Source organism: Protopterus annectens, chromosome 2.part2 (genome assembly GCF_019279795.1).
Source record: "Protopterus annectens isolate FY-2018-M chromosome 2.part2, PAN1.0, whole genome shotgun sequence".
In the NCBI taxonomy this organism is placed as follows: domain Eukaryota; kingdom Metazoa; phylum Chordata; order Ceratodontiformes; family Protopteridae; genus Protopterus; species Protopterus annectens.
The window spans coordinates 352,925,049-352,949,571 of NC_056730.1; the positions used below are offsets into that span (position 1 = coordinate 352,925,049).

General features: G+C 38.6%; 1 protein-coding gene across 1 annotated transcript in view; it reads left to right on the top strand.

Annotated features, from left to right (window-relative positions):
* The window catches only part of MOCS2 (molybdenum cofactor synthesis 2), a 531,485-nt gene that overhangs the window by 58,524 nt on the left and 448,438 nt on the right, over window positions 1–24,523 (top strand). The window contains 1 exon segment of the mRNA XM_044063897.1: window positions 10,075–10,196. Coding sequence (XP_043919832.1) covers window positions 10,075–10,196 — 122 coding nt within the window.

The window sequence follows — 24,523 nt, forward strand, 5'->3', positions numbered from 1 at the left end:
TGTGTTTCCATGATAAGACAAGTGAAAAATTATCTGAAATGTATTCTAGGCCAAATGAGTACTGTGAAAATTACTGTCTTCTTTAGATTTTGTCAGTTTTAGTATTGAAACTGTAAGATTCAGAACAGTGGCTTGTTTAGCAAAGGGTAAGGCTTGTACCAAGTCTGCCATCGTTAAGTGCTCTTACAGAAAATGCATATATTTTCTAGTAAAACGACATTTCCAATTTGCAAACTACTCAAGGAGTCTACAAATAAGGAAGTCGTATTCCAGTTTTTCGCTCAAGTCGACGTGTACTATGAAGGCATTCAGCCTCTGTTTAAGTGCTTAACTTTAAACTTACTCATCAGGCCCATAATTGAGTACAATGCCCCTTTTGGTATGTACCTTACCAGACACCTGCAGCAACTGGAAAGACCCCAAAAGTACCTCACCAAGAGGATCAAAGGGCTCAAACAGATGCCATATGCTGCCCAGTTAAAGAAACTCCAGCTCTACTCAGTGGCATACCGCCTGTTCAGAGGCGATCTGTGCCTGACTTATAAAGCCATGTCCAACCCGGAATTAGTGGACATGCTGCACCTCAGAAAATCCAAATCCCATCGAGCTACGCCGAGAGACTTGAACCTCAGCACTGAAATAAATAGGACATGCTGGAGGGACAGATTCATAACCTAGAGGCTCCCTTCACTCTGGAATAAAATCCCAGTCCAGGTTAGGCAGAGTCCCTCATTGACTCTCTTCAAGAGGAATCTTGATGAGTGGATGGGAGATCATAGGTTTACCCCGGGTATCACTTCTGTGTCACTGTTAGACAGAGGCACAGTATACTAACCTCGAAAAAGGGCATAGCAAAATAAATTTAAAATGGGTGGCGAAAGCCAAACACATTCTGGCTAGGCTTATAAATGCCCTAGGGCAGATAGCCTAGTATGAACTTATGCCCTGTGGGAAAAGTGTAGAGGCTGAAGAGCATTTGCAAGCAAAGTTTTTAATGGCTGCTATCCTCCTTTAGTGTCAGAAAATGGTTCATGTTTTGCCATGTTTCTTTTTTGATTTTTTTATTTTGTGGAAGAAGAATTGCTATGCCACTACTTATTTGACAGTAATAGAGGGTATACTTTGGAAAACACGATTATGAAAAGCTTTATTTGCTAATATTTCCCCATATGTGTTGCTTGTACTCTATCATGTGGTTCATAGTTCATAGAATTGGTGAAGAAGTTCAAGGCCTGTTGGTCACCTAGACACCTCAGCTTTTCTGTTGGACATCTGTGCCAGTTTCTAAATGCGATTTCCATGGCTTGCATTTTGATAGTTAATGTTGCGGTTTTACTGCTTTTATTCCATTGCTGCTTTTGGCACCAGAATAATTAGTCAACATGTTTTTACTGTTTGTTGTTCCCCTTCCTCCAAGACTGTGTTGGCTTTGGTCTCATTTTCTTCCTTGGCATTTTTTTTTTTGCAGGCCTTCCTCTGAGCTTTCCTATTAGGATAGTAGTACCCAGATGCTTAAGCAAATTCCTTCAACAATGTCAGCTTCTAGTAGGAGGTCTTTCTGTTAAAGTCCACACTCACTTTTATATAAGAAGGCCAAGTGAAAGAACAACTCTTGATTATTTCACAGACGCTGTTACTGTTGACTTTGAACACAGTGAAAAGGACAGTTTTTCCTCAGTAACCTCCTACCCGAACAACCAATGATTCTGGCATGCCTTTGAGATGATGAGCTGGGGTGGGGGGCATCAGATCCTGAGAACACCACCAAAAACCTTTGGTTCTGGTATAAAGGTTATGCTGTTACTTTTTTCTTTTGAATGGCAATAGTAAAGAGGAGACAAATTAGACAGAATTACAGGTTTCACATTTTTGGTTATGTGGAAAGGAACTATGAAGAATTTTGGCACCTATAGCCAGTGTTGTCATGCTGGCTACTGGGACTGCTTTTGGATCACTGGTTGCAAGGGTCTGCATACACAGAAAAGGCAGATAGGATATTTTATCCTTTTTGGATCTGGATATTCTATCCTTTTTGGATCTGGGGATTCTGGTCAAAGACTCTTAAGGCTGATGCTTTGGTTTTGGCATGGCCATACACAAGAGTTTCACACCTTAGAGCTACACAGTGCAACCACTGGACAAGGAGTCCAGAACTCTTAACTGCAAGTGAAAGCATGTGTACATGTCTTCTGCCATTGCAATAAGTGAACTTATCTCCTCTGAAAAGTCTATCATACGGCCTGAATACCTGTATGAAAAAATGACCTAAACTGCAGTTCAGTAACTGGACAGACTATTTAAAGAAAAACTGTAGTCTTAATCTGCATCTGCCTCTCCCATGACAAACCTTACAATGATAGTTACATTGTGTACAGCTGAATGATTAGCTAGATCTTTAACATCTGTTGTTACTGTTTGCAGGTATGCCCAACTCAGATTAGCTAGTTTTTATGAGGACATCAAGGCAGCATTCACAAATATTCTATTTTAAGGTCAACTAATTTTTGGCCACAAGTTAAAGGCACTTGTGGAGAAGATAGTACAGGAAGTGTAAACCTTGTCATTGGTAGGGTTATATTTTCCATTCATCAGAAGGCATTTTCCAAAACCTGGAAAGCCTGTGACAGGTGTGGATTTAGAGTGAGTAACAGCAATAAGAAAATAAGGACTCTGGAAGTAGGTCCTGTATTTGTGGCTTCTAATAGAGAAGCCACTGCAGCCACGGCTGGGGTTCCTTGTAGTCTTAGGCAAGCTGTAGCCCTGAGAACTTGCTCAACTGCTGCACCCCATAAGTGGTTAGGGGTGCTTGTCCCTCTACCTGTAAGTGTAGGAATCCATTACCATGAACAGCTGGGTAGGGATGATAATAACCATGGGTTACAAGATTACTTTTCTTTCAGCTTCATTGCCCCATCCCTCCTGTTACTAGGCATCTCACCGAGTCAGAGGAAAGTGCCAAAAAGAAGGCACACAATGCTTAGGAAAAAAGAGCCTTCCATGAGGTCTCATTGGACCAGGAAAATCCAGATGTTATTCCAGCTCTTTTTTTTGCATCAGAAAGCCAAAGCATCTCATGCCCATCTTGGCATTAAGTGACCTAAATTCATTCATCCCCAAATGCATTAGGTGTAAGCATTCTTTGTTTTATTCCTTATTACTTTGTCTGTTGCAAACTGGGAGAAAGCTAACTTGGCTTTTGAAATTAAATCTGTAAAAGATAACATATATTTATTGGAGCTGTATCAAATTAACAAAAATGTATGCTAATACTAATTTAATAAGCAAAAGTAAATGAGTTGCATTGAGTTTGCCATTTCAGCAAATGTGAAGTGTTTTAAGAGGAATGGGTGAGATATAATGTAATTATATTGTATTTTTCAACTGTGAAAAAGTACTTCACAAATATATATAGTAGTCTGTTTCTTGGAAGTTGCTCCATTAGGTCTCATGATGATTTCTTTATTTGTACTGTGAGATTTTGAATCTTTTACCCCTAGTGAAAACAGGAAGGGCATTCTACAGTTAAGAAATTATGCTTTGGGGACTTGCAAATTAGTGGTTGCTGTTTGGTGACCCTTGAGACAGAGCTCCAGCCTGTAAGAGGCCAAGCTGCTGCCTGTAAAACTTTGTGAATTTAAGTTCCATGAATAGAGCAAATGGCCCAATATATTCTGATATTGTGAAATACAAGTTGTTGCGAGCTTACTGAAATAACCCACTGCAGTGGCGTATATCAATAAGTGCAATTCTGGTTTCCATCAAATTGACCCATGGAGGTTGACCCACAAAGATAAAAGATCCCTAAAACATCAGACCATCACTGCCTTGTAGGCTAGTAATAAGCTAGGAAGTTGGCTGTCTCCTTGAATTTTAAAGGCATAATGCACACTTTTATAAAACCTTTAGAAAAGGGACCACAGGAATTTTATCCATCTCTTGTCCCATTTACTCAGGGAAGCGTAGGGAGTTCTTATAGGAGCCACTTTAGGATATAAAGTACATTTGGGTGCACGAGCATTTTAAGAAGTAGATTCATATAAAGAAAAAGACATTCCAGGTTGTCTGCCCTTACTCATTCATCTGTTGCTCTCTAAATAGTTTGGTAATTCAGATTCCTAGCTTCAAATAAGTTAGAGTTGAATGCCAAAGTAATTGAAATACAGAGATTATTAACACATTGGTTGTGTGCATGTTCATGTGTGTGTGTTTGAGTTGAATGCCAAAGTAATTGAAATACAGAGATTACCAAATTAGTTTTGTGTGTGTTTGTGTGTGTGTGTGTGTGTGTGTGTGTGTGTGTGTGTGTGTGTGTGTGTGTGTGTGTGTGTGTATTGATATATATGCACATGCACACACACACACCAATCACTAGAAGGAATGGAAAGGTTTTTGGATTTTAAATTTCTTATGAGTCTTTATCTTGTATCTGGAAAATGTGCCAGCCTTGCAAGATATCCCAGCTTAAAGAAAGAGTTTTCTGTGGATCACTAAGAAAGATTAATAGGTTGTGTAGCACTATCTGTAGATGACCTTTCTTGGAGTCACCCCTGCATCCTTGGTATCATCTGTGAAATATTTTAAATATTTTTCTAAGGCTCATAGCTTGTGGTTCAATTGCTGGAATGAACAGCTGTATTGCTAAAGGGCTTTGTTGCATAACTTTGCTGGAAATGATCAGGGGTTGTGAAATATAGGGTCCTACCCACTCCAGCACCATAGACTCTTAGTGTATAACTCAGGATATCTAGAAAAGTGAATGGGAAGAGACATAATTCTAAGACCCAAAATAAATGCGAATATCTAATATTAAATGTCTTCTCTGCATCAGCTAAATGTAGGGCCACAGGAAGGTTATGGAAATGTCCTCATTCAAGCCATTGTGCAACTCTTAGGATATTATGCCACACAACTCTTCCTTTAACAAAGATTACTTGATCTCGATGTAGTAAAGAGGGGAGTAACCATGTTGACCATATACCCATATAAATGTTGCTATCAGTGTTCAAAAGAGAGAGTTCAGCTTATAAGGATTGTTTCCAGGATCGTGGGTCTACTGCCCTCTTCGAGCCACATGAGCAAGCATTCTAGAGAAGGACTAATTCAGGCAGGGGAAATAGTTTGTATAGCAAGCCATCACTCCCTAGAGCTTTGTTATGTTTCAACTTTTTAATAGTTGAAAATAGTTCCTTCTTGGCAGTGGACTGCACTAGCAATTGTGTTTGTTCTGCAGTTAAAGTAAACAAATTTGATAACCTTGTGTCTAATCTTACTATTTCCAGGAAAGGCCAAACTGAACCTTTGGGGTCAACAAAGATGTTTCTACTTCCTATAACTGTTTAAAATCTCCTCTGTTAAGATGCAAGACTTGCTTTCCATCTCTTCTGAAAAGTAGGAGTGCGGACTGGCTTGCTTTCAGTTTACATTTTCAGGCCAATGTGTCCAAGCTGATATCTATTTTGTATGTGTATAATTTCCTTTATTTTTGCTTTAATGTTCAATAAAGACCTAACTGCTGACTGAGATTTTGGGAGAAGTGTGTTGTACTATCTTTTGCCTGTATTCGTCCTGCAGTGGAATTAGTTCTGTGCTTCCTGGTATCGAAAAGCATTGGCCCATACCCACAGCTTAGCACATAGGAGTCCTTTAAAAGCATCCTATAAAAAGTGGGAAAAATAATCTCTTCCTTTGTGGACTGAAATAAATTCTTAAGTGACATTCCATGTATGCTTGAAAAAATCAGGTTGTCTGTTGCTGAATGGCTTAAATCTCCAGATTTTACGGACGGGGAAGCAACTCTGATGATTATTGTCATTGTCAGAGTAAGGACAAGGGGTTGCAGTATAAAACTGGGAAAGATCTAGCAGTCATATATATATGCTACATGGTGCATTGAACATGCAGAATACCGGGTATTTTGTGAAGTTCTGGGGGTGAGATAGGTTCCCGTATCCACTAATGACAATTTGGTCACTCCAGGCCTTCATATATTTAACTAAAGGAGACAACCAAGGAAGATTTTTTGTGGTGGGGTCCTGTGAATCAGTGATACAAATAGTCTTCCATTAAACCCATTAATCTATAGTATATTTATATATTGGAAAATGTGTCTAGTGAACCTGACTCCTGTGGCTGGATGTAAGCATACGCTTAACCATGGGTAGTATCCGCCTTCCCACATGCAAGGTAACATCTGCTGCTCTACCCCTTGGCAAATGAAAGTTGTGTAAAATCTGGCCTGAGTAAAAGCACTTGTTAACTAAAAGGTCACCACCTCTCCGCCTTACTGAAGTGTGGGCAGAAGAGGCCACTACAAGAAAACACAAAAACTGCCAGCACACAACCATCAGTAAATACTCCACAATATAGCAGATAAACTTTTATTTCACCATTTGCATACCAGTTTTAGCAATTCATCTTTCATCAGTGCATTTAAGACGAAACAGCATAACATCCAATATAAATACCTAAAGCTTCACAATGATTGGCTACCTATAAATGTTCATTAAGTCCTGGAGAAAATAGACCCCTCAGCCTAATGATACAACCCTTTTATCTAACATGGTATGCCAATCCACATTTATTATTCCTAATTCAATGTGATGTTGTTAATAATTACAAACTGAAAATTAGCCACATTATGCTTCATAGTATGCTTATATAAAGCATTTGACATCCTAACACACCTAATATCACTAAGGTGCTCAGAAATCAGTTTAAATGAATGTGATGTCTGCCTCACATAAAAGACTTAACAACTACAGGTAGCCAAATAGACAATCCAGTCAGTATTATAATGCCCAACGACATTAATATGAAAAACCCTAGCGGTGGTATGTGTAGAGGATTGTTCAGTAGCCAGTCACTATGAAGCTTTAGGTATTTAAATTAGATGTTATGCTGTTAGTTTTAAATGCACTGATGAAGGCTGGATTGCCGAAACCTGTATGCAAATGGTGAAATAAAGGTTTAACTGCTGTATTATGGAGTACTTACTGATGGTTGTGTGCTGGCAAGTTTTGTTTTGCTTTGATTATTGGACTTTAAGCCGTGCACCTTGTTGTACTTGTGTGGATTTTGTCTTTGTTTCAGAAGAGGCCACTACATCATAGCCCCATACTGCTATCACTGAGTGTTCAGTGTTTGAAAAATGGGGTCATCCACTTCTAAACCATTAGGGTTGTTTATTCTAATCCAGATATGCAGCCTGGCTTGTTTGATAGGGGAAATGATACCATTTATGTTTATGCTAAACAACTTAATGTACAGAAGAACTAGGAAAAAATGTTTAGTCCCGATTCAGCAACCAGGCCATACAGTTGCACTCCAGAGTAAGACTGTCACATGGTCCTCTTGCATACCAATATTATTTGTAATTAACAATAGGTGCAGTCTATACACATAACTAACCAATAAAGAATGAACTACATCTAAAGATTTTCTATAACATGTCTGTAAGATAGATTCCAATTTAACAAGGAAAACATGATAACCTAAAATGATGACTGTCAGTAATTGTTAGAACCATATACAAAACTTTGTATGAACTTCCAGAGTTGTGGGATAATAAAATATGCTGTGACTCCCCACTATAGATTCACTGCCATAAGGGAATCGTAGTACAGTAACTGCTGTCTAGTCAAGGTTGGAAAGAGTGGACTCTAGGACAACTGATGACAAAAAAAGTGGTGTGTTCCTTTAGAGTCCTGTTATGAGGTTAAAAAAGAAAAACTCTATTTTAAAATACAGTAATATTTATCATCCCTGAATAATGACATGCAAATAGAATCCAGCCAATGTGGATTATATGACTGTAGTATTAAGCATTATAGTATTAGGCAGTTAAGCAAAAAGTCATTGAACTGGGAATGTACTCAGCTTGGTTTATTAATAGTCCAGCTAGAAAATAAAATGTATATCTTATTGTTTCCTCAGGCTGGCACCTGATCATATCCTGAGTCTACATATCTGGGAGATTCTTGTATCTCTTAGGGCTAGGAGACACTGATGTAATACCACTTGATAACCTTCCATGTTTATCTTGAGCAGAGTATAAGTCCATGCTGTTCATTTATATGCCAACCTTTTTCTTTCATAAAGGAAAGGCATCCTCCACCTTGTGGAATATATGGAACCCAGAGAGCAAAATCTGCATATGGGCATGATACAGAGTAGCAGTTTTTATGCCTTTTGTTTGGAAAAAATGTTATTAAAGGAAGCCAGACTCTCCTTTGTTGTAAGACTTGTTTTAGAATAATCATTGTTGAAGTGTATCTTAAGACCCAGATACTGTATATCTTTCTTTTCCCAGCCCATGTGGCGTTTCAGACTCCATCCTTCTTTTGATAAGGTGGCCTTGGGAGTGTCCCTGGTTGTGGAGAGTGTGCTAATGCTCCCATTTCCATCATTAACTTTGGTATCAGTTCAAGACTCGGAGTAGTGGGAATCCATTCCTGCATGGAGCAGAGCATGTCCTTTAATTCAGCTCCGTTTTGAAGTCCCAGACTTTGCAAACTGTAACTGCCTTATTGATTTTCATGGTCATCCATTTGATCATTGATGGGTTGCAAAACATCCAACAAAAAGGCAGTCTGATATTCTACTTGTAGTGTCAAGGTTGTGTCTTGTGTAGTTTGCCAGGATGAAGATGGTTGCTTTTATCTCCTGTAGTTGTGCTTGGAAAGAAACTTGAAAAATGTCAATAGACAACTTGAACTGGTTTATGGAGGTCAGAAGCTGCGCAACTTCTGCTGATGCAAGTTCCTTGAGCTGTTGCTGCATAAGTTATGTTTCTTTCAAGCTGGCGGATTCAGCAGGATTTACTTGAAACACCATGTTGGAAAGTGCACATTGCTGTGGGTCTGGGACCAAAGCTTTTCTAGGCTCATGTGTGTCTTGAGAGTCAGCTTTTTCAGTGGCATAAACAATGCAGTGATACTAATCAGTACTGGTACGTGAAAAAGCATGTCAGATAAAATTATAATTTCTGAGAGTGCATTTTAAATTACCTGGTCCTGGGGCTTGTTTCTAGAGAAGCCACATCACCAACATCAGAAACCTTTATTCCCCAATTCTCCAGCTCTTGTTCACATCTGTAGTATTATTTAGGGGAAGAAAGTGATTGTTTTAGTCTGTGCATATGATATCTATGAAATGTGGGAGGAAACTGGAGCGCTTAGTAAAACCTCATGTGGACAGAGAGGACAATGAGTCTACACACTGAGAGTTACCCCAGCCAGGAAGTGAACTGGAGAGCCAACTCATTGCGTGTGTGTGTGTTTGTGTATGTTTGTGTGTGTGTGTGTGTGTGTGTGTGTGTGTGTGTGTGTGTGTGTGTGTGTGTCTGTGTGTCTGTGTGTGTGTGCGCGTGCACTCGCTCATCCCTGTTCAGGATTAGTTTGTCTGACTTGCTGTTACTGAGTGCCAGGATTGGGGTCAACGTTCTTGTGACCCTCAATTAGATTAAGTAGGTTATAGGAAAAAAAATAATGAATAAGTGATTCCTTTAGCTAGTGGAAAAAACAAATAACTGGTAAATAAGCTTTTTAATTGTATTTCCAGACTTGCTTTACCAAGCTTTGGGACTTCTGCTGTTCAAAACTGCAGATTAAAAACTAGGCTTAAGTATATTTGTTAATCGTGTAGAATAAAAACAAGGTTTAAGTATATTTGTTAATGTTCTTACTATCCCTGTGGGCCATGGCTGTTAATCTGATTGCATTCCACATGAAATAACAATACTTTTGTAGTGCAGAATTGTTGGAAATGTATTTGAAGTATTAGATAAAGGGAGACACTAACTCAAACTATATCTGAGCACTTGGAATGGCTTGCAAATCTAAAAAAATGTGCAGATTGTGTGATAGGACAACATGAAAACTTGTAAGGAATAAAAATCCTTGTAGGCAAAGTCTTACTGCAAGCTGTGAGAGTAGATGTCTAAGAGTTAAGATTATGATTTCAGCTAGGTAGCCTCTGTATATTTTATTATTATAGGGTTTGATTTTAATGGGATGGGTATGGTTATGTGTTATTTGAAACAAATTGGTATAATGCACAACTTGCTTTATTTTGCAGATTACAGTGTTATACTTTGCAAGAAGTGCTGAACTAGCTGGCGTGCGCAATGAACAGATTACTGTACCACAGCAAGTAACATCATTGCAACTTTGGGAAGAAATTGTTGCCAGACATTCAAGGTACCTTGTGATTTGTATGCACGCATATTTCTTTATACTCACATTAATATGGATGCCTTCTGTTCTAGAGCAAATATGTACTCTTTGGTTACTGCATTAAGCATTATTTAGTGTCCTTTGCTGTTTAAGAGTAAGATACTGAGCTTCACTGTTTCATGTCCTGGGACATCTCTGCATAATTACAGAAGTTATGCACATTTCTGACAGGAGTTGAAGAGAAATTAATAACAATATTTTATTCTACTCTGCTGATTCTTAAAGCTTTGAGTGTCCCATTATATCTTTTGAATAGCCTTTGTGTTTATGTATATCGGCATCAAGGTTTAAGAAAAGGACAGTGGTGGGTGTCTGCTGTTACCTGCAGAAATTAATGTTGCTTCACTCTTGTGGTTGTTGCAGGAAGTGTTCTGGCTGCATCAGCATGAGATTGCCAATGCCCCAACCTTGGGAGACTGAGTGGGGAAGTAACATTTTCATTTCTTTTTATGTAAATGCATCATTAAGCATATATTTTACCATTGTACTGCCATAAAGTGGTGGTGTGCTTTTTAACAGCACTTCAAGCAAGTGACAGTAGCAGTAGCAGGCAATCTGCTGAAAGAGGAGGGTTTCTTCACAGTTCTGTGAAGGACGTTTACTTCTTCATTGAATTTTATCCTTGTGAACCTGGCTGACTGTGTTGACCCTTCTATCTAAAGTTTATAAAATAGTGTATTTGTGTATTCTTGTTATGATTAGATGCCACTGGTTCGTAGGAGCTTACTAGACTGTTGATATTTTAAGTCCGAATAACCCAGGGACAAGCAGAACATGTTGTCCCTGTCCATGAGGGACAAGGGTGCTAAACCAGAGATAAATTTGAGGTTGCTCATCCACTCATCCAGATTATGTTTAAATAGTGTACAAAGTACTCTGCTTTATGTGGTGAGGTAGACAATTCCAAAGAAGTGGTCTTTTCTGTGATATATATCTAACCATCTAACGTTCTTTTGATGTTTCAAAAGAGATTTAGATCTCTTGAGTGGGTGTTTATGCTCCTGTTAGACTTGTGGATATTCAGTAGGTCTGAAACGATAGTGTATGTTGAGGCAGAGATTGCTTGTAACTATGCAAAACAAATTCCACAAACTGGATAAACGCCCGGTTTACACCTCAGAGCAGAATTAAAATAAAAATAAAGCAACAAACTGACCACGGCTCGGTGAATTCAAACAGTTTTAATAAAACACATAAGAGTAAGCGCTTTCAGGATTTACAACTAATCACTTCTTCAGACTCCATTCATACAAATAAAACAACTAAATTTAAATTAATACTGACCAATCAGATACCACATCCTATATGACATCATTAATTAATAATTAAAAAATTCTAAGCTTTAAAGCAGTATACAAAAAATAGTAATAAAAAAATGTGTCATATAATTAAATCAATAAATTCAATGTTTCAGAGACCTAGCTTTCAGGAAGGGTTTCAGTGAAACTACACCATTTAGCCCTGGTGGTTTATCTGCCTGTAGTTGTAGTATCCATTTCTGCTCTATTTCTTCTACTCAATTGTTTATATCACCCCTCTAATGTTTTGTTCAATAATTTCTAGCACCATAAAATTAAATATATGTTGCGTGTCCTCAGTTAACACATGTTTCGCTAGAGCATTAGTATCCTTCTTGTTAGTTACATCTCTTAGATTAGATGTTCTAACACGCCTCAGAGGCATCTTTTGATTTTCCTCTAAGTAAAACAATGTACACATGCCCCAAAACACTTTTTGTTGTGTTTTTCACCATGACCTGTAACTCTAACATCGGTGCATGAAGTAAAGCATCCTTCTAGTTTTTTTTTTTTGCACCAAAGAAGGGTCTGTGTATTCATGCCATTATTTGGTGCCAAAGAATCAATGTGTGTGTTCTTGCTGAAGAGGGACTATGGATTTGCTGCCATTGCCTTTTAAAGAGACAGCACCTGTGTTAATAGGCAAGTATGGTGTGAGTGAGTGCATGCATGAAAGCAGAATGTTTGTGTCAGTAAGTGTGTGTGTGTGTGTGTGTGTGTGTGATTTGTGTATGTATGTGTGTGTGTGTGTGTGTGTGTGTGTGTGTGTGTGTGTGTGTGTAAGAGATTTCTTGTTACTAAAAGAGAGACACATGCACAAAGTGGTCTATCATCAATAACCCCATCTAGCTCACAAATGCATTGACATTAAAAGTACACAGGTTTTTCATTAAATTGCAGCTTTTCCGATGTTACAGGGAGAATAGTTGTCATTGAATATGAAATCATACCTCTTAACTGTATGGATTTTCAATGTGTTATTTTCTGCCTCATCTTCCAATTTGTGTCAGAGAAATAGGCAGTCATCCAAGGTAATGCAGTCCCAGGGATTAAGAATGAGACAGCAGCCTAGGGTTAATGGGTCAGTAATTGGATTGACTAATGTGGGACTGTAGCATATAAAGTTTATTGCTTTTTGACAAACAAAAATCACCCAGTACTGTCTTGTCATTGGTGGGTTCTAAGCAGTGGTAGATTGGACAACAGTAAGCATATCTTTGGTGGATCATCAATACTGGCAAATCAGGTCCCTTAATGTCATTTTTAACATGTTGGGTGCATACTTGTGTGTGTGTGTGATGCTGTTTCTGCAATAGTAGATGATTATTATAGACAGAGACTGGTACAAACTGTGGAGAATATGTTTACTTTGTTTCAAAACCTGATACTTGGGTACTAGGAATCCAAAAAATCAATGGTCTCATAGGAATATTCATATGTAAATCTTAGAAAATCGGTGGTACTATGTAGATGTTCAATCAGTTGTTCCAATTCTTCAGTAGTACCCCCCCCCCCATAACAAAAATGCATCATCTACGAAATGTGTATACCATAGAATCTTACTTTGGTATTCATTACCTTGCAATAGATGACTCATTTTCCATGCCACTAGTACTAGGTTGGCGTAGCTATTTTCACAGGCTGTACCCATAGCCACACCAATCCTTTGTAGATAGAAGTTCTCATTGAAAACAAAAACATTGTTTTCAAGTATAATTTCAAGGAGATCACAAAGTGCACTTGCAATTTACAGGCCATAATTTAATTTATCATTCAGGTAGTCCAGATCCTGGTAGATTGTATACCATTAGACTTAATTAGGGTATCATTCTGTGGAAATAAGCAGACCTAGTTTCAGTGAAAGCTCTATCATTTCTATCTAAAGCTACAGGAAATTTTATTATATTATTATATTATATTTTGTCAGTGAATTCAAAATGGTTTTCTAGGTGTTGGAAAAGAAGGCAGGATTGAATGAGCCATATAATGCTTAACTGACAATAATGGGATAGAAACATTATACGTGATGTATAATGTTTGCAGCTACACTTGTTTCAATGGTGTCTGTGATGCATAACTGAAGGCCTAGATACAGCAATATTAACATTAAAAGAAGAGTTCAAAGAAAGAGGTTACAGTGATAAAGATATTAGGAACAGTATTAGGTATGTGTCACAATAAAGGAAAGACAAAGCCAAACCCTACTTCTCTGGCACTATTAGTATAGAAAATAACACATATAAGAATGATTCTAATATGATTAGGTTTTCAGTGACCTATTCTAGTAACATCAGGAGATTTTGCTCAATTTTTGAAAAAAACTGGAACATCCTAAGGTCAATCAGTGAACTGGATGGGGTTATTGATAGCCCACATTTTTGTTTTAGTAACAAGAAATCTCTGATAAGACAACTTTGTTATAAAACAAGGAACAACAGATGCTTAATAAAATCTCAAAGAACTGGCACATTTCCATGCAGGAACTGCATGGCATGTAAGCTATCTGTATAGTAAACCTACCTTTTCACACCCCACTTTGAATTTTGATATAGAAATTAATTTCTATACAGACTGTAAAACACAGCACGTAGTTTACTTCAGTTTTTGTACTAAATGTTTTGTTTTTTACATAGGGAAAACCAATAGATGCATCAAAGAACGTGTATTAGAACATCTAAGAGATAACCTAACAAGAAGGATACTAATGCTCTAGCGAAACGTGTTAACTGAGGACACGCAACATATATTTAATTTTATGGTGCTAGAAATTATTGAACAAAATATTAGAGGGGGTGATATAAACAACAGAGTAGAAGAAATAGAGCAGAAATGGATACTACAACTACAGGCAGATAAACCACCAGGGCTAAATGGTATAGTTTCACTGAAACCCTTCCTGAAAGCTAGGTCTCAGAAACATTGAATTTATTGGTTTAATTATATGACACATTTTTTATTACAATTTTTTTTATGCTGCTTTAAAGCTTAGAATTTTTTAATTGTTATTAATTAATAATGTCATATAGGATGTGGTATCTGATTGGTCAGTATTAATTTAAATTTAGTTGTTTTATTTGTATGAATGGAGTCTGAAGAAGCGATTAGTTGTAAATCGTGAAAGCGCTTACTCTTATGTGTTTTATTAAAACTGTTTGAATTCACCGAGCCGTGGTCAGTTCATTGCTTTATTTTTATTTTAATTGCTTGTAACTGGCCTGTATGACATTGAGAAGAGAGAGAAGGTTTTTAGATGGTCTGCATAGTTTGTATGACCTTGATTTTTTTTGTAAGAAAATACTGTGAATGTTCCAGTTTACTCAAGTCTTCTGAGAGGCGCATACCAAAGCGGAACATCATACTTAATGATCAGCCCAGAAATACAGTGGAATGATCACAGCTGTTTGGATGTCAAACCCCTAGCAATCAGCAGTATGATGAAAAAGCACTTTCTTAACAGTGGTTTATTCATGGTGATTGGAGGACAAATCATTGTGTACACAGGTTCCCAGGTCCCTAGCTGCTGGATCAGTTTTCAGGGGTGTGTCATAAGTGTGATAGGTACAAGGAACACCTTGCTTGCTGAAGGATACTATTATACATTTCTTGGAATTCAGTTTTATTCCATGGTCTTGACACCAGTTATTGGTTTGGGAATAGTCCTCTTCAATAATTTGGTGAAAACTTGCTTGGCCGTAAACCCTTGACAATAGCTTTGATCTCTGAAAAGTAAATGCCAAAGAGGAGAGTGCCAAAGGACTGAACCCTGGGGTACACCACTAATGACAGGTCTTTTGGAGGAGATAGAATGATGACCCACCATACTTTTCTGGGTTCTGTTTGTGACCCAATTTTCTATTCAAAAAGTTACATGAGAAGTAACATTTAGCTGGGATAGTTTTATCTATGATACAGGGGTGTGATTGTGTCATACACATTTTCCAGGTCTAGGTATGCAGCGTGTAGTAATTTGTCCTCATCCATTGCTTTAGTAACTTTCTCAAAGAAGCCATGCTAAGTAGGTAGACTCTACCCTTAACCTATACAAACAATTTTGGGTCAAGAGTTTGTAGGTTACCTATGTCCTTATTTATTAATTCCATTGTGATGATATGATGTAGTGCCATCTGTGCCATGGAGAGTAGAGCAGTGCATGTATAACATGTGCCAGCATAGCTAGCTAGAGTTTTGTAAAGAATTTTATGTCATGTAACTATCACACTGATTTGTACAGATGCTTGTGTAAAATATATTTGTAAAGTTGTGTGTTAAAACTGCATCAACAGTGGGTCCTGCTGGACTTGTATGTCAATCAGTATTATTATAACTGATTAAATGTATATGTTTTATCAGGGAATTCTAGAAGGGAAGAGGTTAATCTCAGTTCAGCTAATTTTGAAAAATAGTTTGAAAAATTAAATGGGTTGGCTTCACCACTTCTTGCCTTACTTTAATATGTAACCAGGGAACATTAATTCTTTAGTCAGTCAGGAACATATAGTAAGATTAGTTAAATATTGTTTTTCTGCATCTATGTGAAGCTATCCAACCATGTTATTGAAACTCTGGTGTTTATTGCAACTAGATATTCAGTATTCTCATGTTTTCTATTTTATTTATTATTAAATATTTCTATACATTTCATTGTGGACGGTCTTTTAGAGAATACTTTTAACATCTTAAAAGTACTTATGCTTATTTTAGTGACACTGTGGCAGCTCCTGAAAGCCTTGCTGCATTGGTCAAGCTTTACCATTTGTATTAGTGTTAATTTTATTCAGTATAATTGGGTACTCTTGTAAGAGCCTTAGTGTAGCTAACTGGTAGCAGCATAATTACCTTATAGTCTGGGCAGAGAGGTCAGCCTTTCCCAGGTGTGTGTGTGTGTGTGTGTGTGTGTGTGTGTGTGTGTGTGTGTGTGTGTGTGTGTGTAAATCAAATATCCAAGTGTGTGTGTCAGCTACTCGGAACAGGGACACAGAGCTCCACAGTGGTCAGTGTGGAGTCTTGTTTGGGGCATGGAGAGAGAGAGTCCAACCCCTGGCCTGGAGTGTGCTCCCTGTGTGCTCTTAAGGGAAATCATGCTTGGTGCAGAGAGCTGCATCTGAAAATACTGTGTGAGTCCATTTTTCCTCTTAGTGGCTGTGTCAGTGGTGAAGATTGAGGCTCCTTGATTATCGGCCTGGAGTAGGGACCTTCACATCCATATTGACCTTTTTTTTAGCTTTACAAATGAGGCTTGCCAGACGTAATGGGTCTGTAATTTCCCTGGTCAGTTACTGCTCCTCCTTTGTGCAAGGGGACAACAGTTGCTGTCCTCCATTCATCCAACACAAAGTCTGTTTGAGGCTGACATTGAGTAGCTTCTAGAGGGAGTCTGACAGGTCCTTTTTTCAATTTTTCCAGTTAGTATCCCTGTGGTCCCAAAGAAGCAGTGTTTTTTGACTTTGGTGCAGTGAGGCCTTGTTCATGGGGAATTTGTAGGGGGGTGTAGATGTGCATATGAGATTTGGGAGTATAGGAGGGCAGATGAGGGGTGAAGGTAGAGCTAAATTTATCTGGTAGAAGATTGGCTATGTTCTCTGGATTGATTATGTGATATCATTTTCTATTAGCTTTGCACAGTGCTGGACATTGTTTTTAAGGTTTCTTACATATTTAAGGAAGGATTTGTGGTTGTCATTGTTTTACATACCAGGGTAGAGAGCTGATCAAGCATGACTGAATACAGCTCAGCCTAGGTTGTAATAAACTTTGTCTCTTAAAGTCTGGAGGTGAAGGCTGAAGTCAGCTTGAGATACGAGGATGAACAAGGATACTGTGTTATTGCATGAGTGCCAGTTTAGTTATGCGAGATGGCCTGTATTGTATCATTTACATTCATGTTTCAGTAGTAATCATTTGAGTTGGTGTCGGAAGTTAAGGTATTTGAATATTTTAGTGGCATTTTGTTATAGTGATTACCATAGTATGGGAGCTAGAATAGAGAAGCTGTGGTCAAAGCAGTGAAGTGTAATCTCTGGGGTTTGGAGTGCTGCACCTGCCCTAGAATGTCTCTCTAGGTTGCAGTGTGGGGTACTTGTGATGAATGTCATAGCAGGTGGAAATGGGGGTCTTGATAGACTAATATGAAAAGTTGGGAGTCCAGGAGGAGACTTGATTTATCTTGCATCAGCAGCCATTTGACTTTTGACAATGTGGCACAGTTATTTTCTAGTCTGGAGATTTCATAATGAAGCATCATGTTTTATTCGAGATGGATTGCATTTTATCATGCTTTTGTTATAGCCTGTGTCAAATAGTGCAAATCCGTATTTCATCTTGGTGAAAAGAATTCCTTTTCTTATGGCTACTTTGATGGGAGGAGTGAGAAATCGGGAGAGTTGGGACACTGAATATAGCTGACTTTCAACCTGAGTTTTCAGTATGCTGCTGAAATTGGGGTTGGTTGAGTTAAATGCCAAAGTTTTTGAAGGATATGGTAATTGTTATGTAGTTGTTGAACTGATTTATAATGTAGTGTGTGTCTGGAAAGTTTGCTAATATTTTGTGTGTGGCAAAGATCATAGTTTTTCTAGGGTTGTGCAGGATTTTTTATTTTTTTTGCAGTGAGACATTGTTGAGATCTAGGAGGTCTTTCTAAAGTTGACTTTGGGTATCTGGGACTGAACTGTATATTTCCATGTAATCAGCATACAGAAGGAGTTACAGTTAAGATAGAACAAATGGTAGATTGTTTAGGAAAATAGAGAATAGAAGAGGGGTGAGTATTTAGCCCTGTGGAATTCCAGATAAAGTGAAGATTGAGTGATAGAGTCAAAGAGAGAGACATTGAGACAACCTTTGCTCTGAAGGTATTATTAGTAAGGGATTCATGGAAACATTGTGTGGCCTGTGGTCTGATATGAGTGTCTATAAGGTGTGTTTTAGTAGGATGGAGTGATCATCCATGTCAATTGCATGGGTTGTCAATGAAGACCACACATGTTAGTTTGCAGCTGGTCAGGCTGGTTAGAATGTCATCTGTTAGAGCTCAAAATGCAGTCACAGTACTTTTTCCAGTCCATAATCCACGCTGTTTATTGGAAAGTAGGTGATGTTTTGTAGACAGGTGATAAGCTGTTTACATATAAGCCTCTCCAAGGGTTTGCCCAGTGTGCAAAATATATAGATTGGTCAGAACTGACTGGTGTTGGTTGGGGCTGGTTCCTTTGATGCTGGTTTGATGAGTGCAGATTTCCAAATTAAGGCCATGGTGTGTGTTGTGAGACAAAACATTATGTTTATGAGATAGAGGAGTGATTATATAGTCTCTGCAGTAATGTAGAAACCACAGGCAGAGATTGTCTGAATAACTGGATTTGTTTCAGTAAAAGTGTGGTCTACTTTGCAGATATCCTTGTGAAATAGTAGGCAAACGTATATTATGGTATGCTGAGGTCAGTTTGGCGAGTGATGCGTGTTTGAGGGTGGTGATGGAAGATTAGTGCACCCTTTGAAAAAAATGTGAGAGTGAGAGGTTGCTAGTTTAACATGCAGTGTAGCTTTTAATGGTCAATTCCTTAGTTGAGGTCCTGCCTGTAAGGTTACTGACCTCTTGCCAGAAGTTTGTTTTGGAGTGTTTGGGGTCAGGGGGTTAGATGTTAGATATTTGGCACCCTACCTTTGAATGGTTTGTTTGGTGATATTATGCAGGAAGGTATACTGTTCTGTATTTGGTGTTGTAGGGCTTTTTTTTTCTAGGTTAACCATGTATCACTGCATAGTTGCTTCAAGACTGTTAGCTCTTTGCTATGTTTGAAGAGCCTGAAAACTATAGAGTAGAAGTTGTTTTGAACGGAGAGTAGAAATTGTGAGAGTTGAGTTGCTTCAGTGTTGGTATAAGTGAAGGAAAGTATGAGTCAGTGGTGTAGAGATAAGATTGGATGTTAGAAAAATTGTATGTTGACTTGGGCCCAAATTAGATTTTTTTTTTTTTAGGGGCGAAGTATTTGATTTATAAATTTTGATTGTTAATAGGCAGTGGTCTCTGGAGGGTGGAGAATGATGAAATGTGGGAAGGAGAGTGGAAAATGATGAAATATAAGCAGGGTAGGAAGTAATTATGATGTCTATGAGAAAGTGATGGTTTGTTTTTTCATTGGGTCTAGTTGTTTGGTACTGCTGTTAGTGAAACAATCTAACTTTTATCATGAATGGTAATTTTTTAAAAGTTTTGAAAAAAGTGAGTTAATGAATCTGCCCCTTTTTTCTGTAATGTGTAGTAGTATGTTAGTGGATTTTGTTTGCTCTGCTCATTGTACATCACAGGTGTATATTTTTCAAAATAATTAGTTCGGGGATGGCTTTATGTGCTAAGACCAGATCCTTTGTAAGGAGTCAGTAGTGTGGTCAGACTCTGTGGTACAAAGGGATGATATTGAAAGAGGATAAATAAGGTCATTGCAGAAAACAGTAAGACTTGCTGGGGAAAATTGTATGTAAATAATGAAAGGTACTAGCTTAACAAATAATACTTCCGGAGTTTTCTTTCCATTTATGGTAACAGCTAAGATGGTGCACATTGTACACCATATTTAGAGGGACCAAAGTAACTTAAACTAGCTTTGACAAAATGCCTCAAAATCACTCCAAGTGCTTCTTTTGCATTTTAATGTGTTTCATACAAAATGACAGTCAATGGGGCCTGCCTTGGCAATGAGATTTTGTTTTCTTGCTTTCATTCTTTTTTTCCTAGAATACATTTCAAGTCCTCTTTATACGAGTCATGCTATTATCATGCCATTAAGATAGAATGGCAGGAGTGTGAAGCAATGTCATCTAAAACAGTAATGTTTCCTTGACTGAGCCTTGTTTATGTGTCTGTCAGAAACCTGTTGTGGGCTATAAATAGCTTTTAGCTACTTCCAGCAAAATAAAGTACGTAAATAGCAGGCTTTTGTAAGGGGGTTCTTTTGTAGTTCTAAAGGAATTGACAGACCTTCCCCCACACTCTCAGCCTGAGGTGTGAAAACTCTCACTGCATAAGTGATCCTTACTATAAAATGTACAGGTAACAGCAACTACTGGAAAGGAATCCAAAGTAAGTCTGTCTGATACTTCTCCAGTGCCTTCAGTGGGAAGTTTTTTTTTTTTATGCATGAGTGATGCAGAATTAAAAAGTGCTTTACTAGTTTCATAATTATTTCTGTCATGTTCACTCCCCTTTTTTATTTTATATTTTATTTATTTATACTTTGTTAACCAGGCTACAGTGGCATAGATAATAGCAAGTAATAAATGCATTTGGCAATGCAAAAAAAAAAATTGCCAGACATTTGACAAAGACTGCATGTAGAGGACATAGCCAAGGTGCGACAGTGAATAAGTAAAACATTAAATAACATTTACTTGAATGTATACATTAGTAATTCTTAGCTATACAATGTTAATTTTATTGTAAATAATAAATAGTATGCATGCATATTACACAACTCACAGTGCTGTTAAGATGTCGCTATTCTCTCACTAGGGGATCAGCAATGAAATGTTTTATGGCGTCACAAAAGAAAATGGAGGATAATTATTTTTCCGTAACTTTTATTGTCCTAAGATAGTATGAAAACGTACTAAATCCGTATATTTTGGAATGGAACAACCATTACAGTGGAATCTAATAACTAGTATATGACTGTTAGCCCGTGTCTTTATTGCACTTGCATTTACTTCCTTTGAGTATGTATTTTCTTGAAAGTCAGTCAGTAGTCTATATTGCTGATATTTTCTGGCAGATTTGTTATAAAGAGCTGGAACTATTTTCATGAAAGCTGTTTTTCACACATACCAAGTGTGAATGGGGGCCTGAATACCATCATTTATTTCCAAGAGTACAAGGCTAGTTTTGAAACTTCTATCTGCTTTGGAATCTCGCACAGTAGCCATCATTGATTGTTTTGTAGATGAATATATTGAGCAGTAAAGTTACTCTAGCCATTTTTGGTGGTCAGTTATTGGAGTTGAGAGTAGTACAGTGATGGCAGTGCTTCTTAGCTGAGTGTAAGGATCAGTGCTGTAGTGTTCTTTAAAACTTTAGAATGGATAAAGCAGGTCACATGGATGCAGGGAAATAAGATATCACATGTACTTCCAGATTTTGGGTTTAAAGACTCATTGTACCATAAACCCATCAATCTGTTACATTCCTCGTTTATAATTTTAAATAACTTAAACATCTTGAAAAGGATAGAATCACTGCCATGCATTCCTGAAATGACATAATCTGTTCACCTTTTATTCAATGGTACATTAATTACATGCATGATTCAAAGAAGGCACCACCTTAAAACAACTGGGGCAAGTACATAGGTTGGTACTAGGCTATCGGCCCTAGGGCCTATGCAAGCCTAGCCATAACAATTCCCTGGATATTTCTTCCCACAATATTTACTTCTCTGGGCCTCTGTCTAGCAGGGCGACTGACATGATCCCCAGGGTGAATTTCCTATCTCCCATCCAGTCATCAAGGTTCCTTTTGAAGAGGGCCAATGAGGCGCTCTGCTTGACATGTATGGGCAGTCTATTCCAGAGTATGGGGAGTCTCTGGGTCAGGAACCTATCCCTCCAGCATGTTTTGTTCATTGTGATGACAAGGTTTAGATCCCTGGAGCGTGTAGCTCTGAGGGATTGGGATTTCTTTAAGTGGAGCATGTCCAACAGCTCAGGGTTTGACATGGCCTTGTATGTTAAGCAGAGATCGCCTCTGAGTAGACGATATCCCACAGAGTATAGCTGGAGTTTTTTTAGATGGTCAGCATATGGCATCTGCTTTAGGCCTGTGATTCTTTTAGTGAGGCATTTCTGTGGCCTTTCCAGCTGTTGCAGATGTCTTGTGAGGTACATACCAAACAGGGCAATATACTCTATAATGGGTCTAATGAGGGATGAGTACAGTGGGACAATGACCTCCTTTTTTCTGGATGAAAAGCCCTTAGTGATGAGGTGTGCCACATAGAAGGATTTCCTGACTGTTGTGGCAAAGTGGTTATCAAAAGTGAGACCACTGTCCACCTGTGTCTCTAAGTCTCTCATCACACTTTCGATGTTTAGTGTCCTGCCACCTATGTGGTAATTCATGGGTAAAGTTTTTTTTTCCAGAGGGTATAACTATACATTTCTTGGCATTAAGCTTGAGCCCATGGCTCTGGCACCAGGCATCTGTTTCTGTAAGGCCTTTTTGTAGAATATCCACATCATTTGGGGATTCAATAATGGCTCCTAGTTTGCAGTCATCTGCAAACTTTGTTAGCCAGAGTCTCTTAGTGTTGGCCTGTACTTCAGAGAAGTAAATGCAAAACAAGAGTGGTCCCAGGACTGAACCCTGAGGTACTCCACTTGTCACTTGTCTGGAGCTGGATTTGGAGTCGGCTACTTTTACAGTCTGGGTTCTGTCAGTAAGCCAGTTGGCAACCCATCGAGTGATGTAGGGATTTATGCCCAGCTTAGTGAGTTTATCTATGATTCCAGGGTGGGGGATGGTGTCGAAGGCCTTGGCGAGGTCCAGATAGGCTGTCTGGATCACCTTACCCTCGTCTACAGCTCTGGAGACTGATTTGAAGAAGTCATTCAGATTCAGGAGACAAGATCGGCCCTTCACAAACCCAAACTGGGTGGGGTCCAGTGTTTGAAGGTTGCCAATGTCTTTGTTTATAAGTTCCATGATAATGCGTTCCATGCTCTTGCAGATCAGGCTTGTCAGACTGATGGGATGGTAGTTCCCAGGATCCAAGGTGGATCCTCCCTTGTGGAGCGGGATAACTGTAGCTGTGTGCCACTCAGTGGGCACGAAGCCTGAGGTGAGGCTATGATTAAACATGACACTTAGGTGAGGTGCCAGTTTATTTGTAGTTCATGTAGTACACAGCCTAGGATGTCATCTGGTCCCATGGATGCTGTATTCTTAGCTTTGGAGAGTGGGGTTTCTACCTGTGTGGCCATAATTATCGGAATTTGGCAATCTTTTGGTATTGAGATGGGCCCTTTAGGGGGTGAGGGGGTGAAGCTGGCACTAAATCGATCTGCCAGGATATTGGCAATATCCTGGGGATCAGTATATTTAATGCCATTCTGTTGTAGCTCAGAGCAGATCTGAGCATTGCCATTTAGATTCTTGACATAACTATAGAATGCCTTGTGGTTGTCTTTGGAATCTTTGGCAATTTTATTTTCATAACTAGCTTTTGAGGATTTTATGAGGGATCTCAGCTTCTTACTGAGGCTGGTGAGGGAGTTTTTTGCATCCTGGGATTTTCCTCTTTTCTGCAACAGTTTCTTCCTTCTGTTGTATAGTTTGTTTATAGCAGGGGACCACCAGATTGGCTTCCTTTTTTTGGAGAAGAGCATCTTGGTTCTTGGTTGGATGTGCTCGTACAGTGCCTTAGTGTAGGATTCTACAGTCGAACTTCCAGATCTCGTCTGCATGGGTGTTGTGAAGTTTGTCACTTCTGACTTCAGTAGCATGAAGTTGGCTTTGGAGAATTCTTTTAAGGAGGTTTCCTTACTGGGTGGTGGGGGTGGGATGTGGATGTCAAAGGTGATTTGCTTATGGTCAGACCTGACCAATGAGGGGGTGACCAATGGTGTGGAGCATCTAACTCCCATGTTGGTGATGACCAGGTCTAGGATATTGGCTCTCCTGGTGAGACAATGGATTAGTTGATCCAGGGCATTGGAATTTATGAATTCCAAGAACCGTTGTGAAAAGGAGTTGGTACCCGAGTAGTTTTCCCAATTAATGGCAGGGTAGTTGAAATCACCCAGTATTAGGGTGTTTGGTTGTATCTTAATATTTTCCAGTTATGTTTAGAAAGGTGTAGAGAGAGTCTTGGGGCATGGTGGGGGATCTGTAGCAAGCTACAGTTTGGATTGCAGTCTTACCTAGTGTTAGTTGCACTTGGAGAATTTCAGATGCATTGTGTTGGGCAACTAGCCTAGAGGTGTGAATATCCTTGGTGAATATGG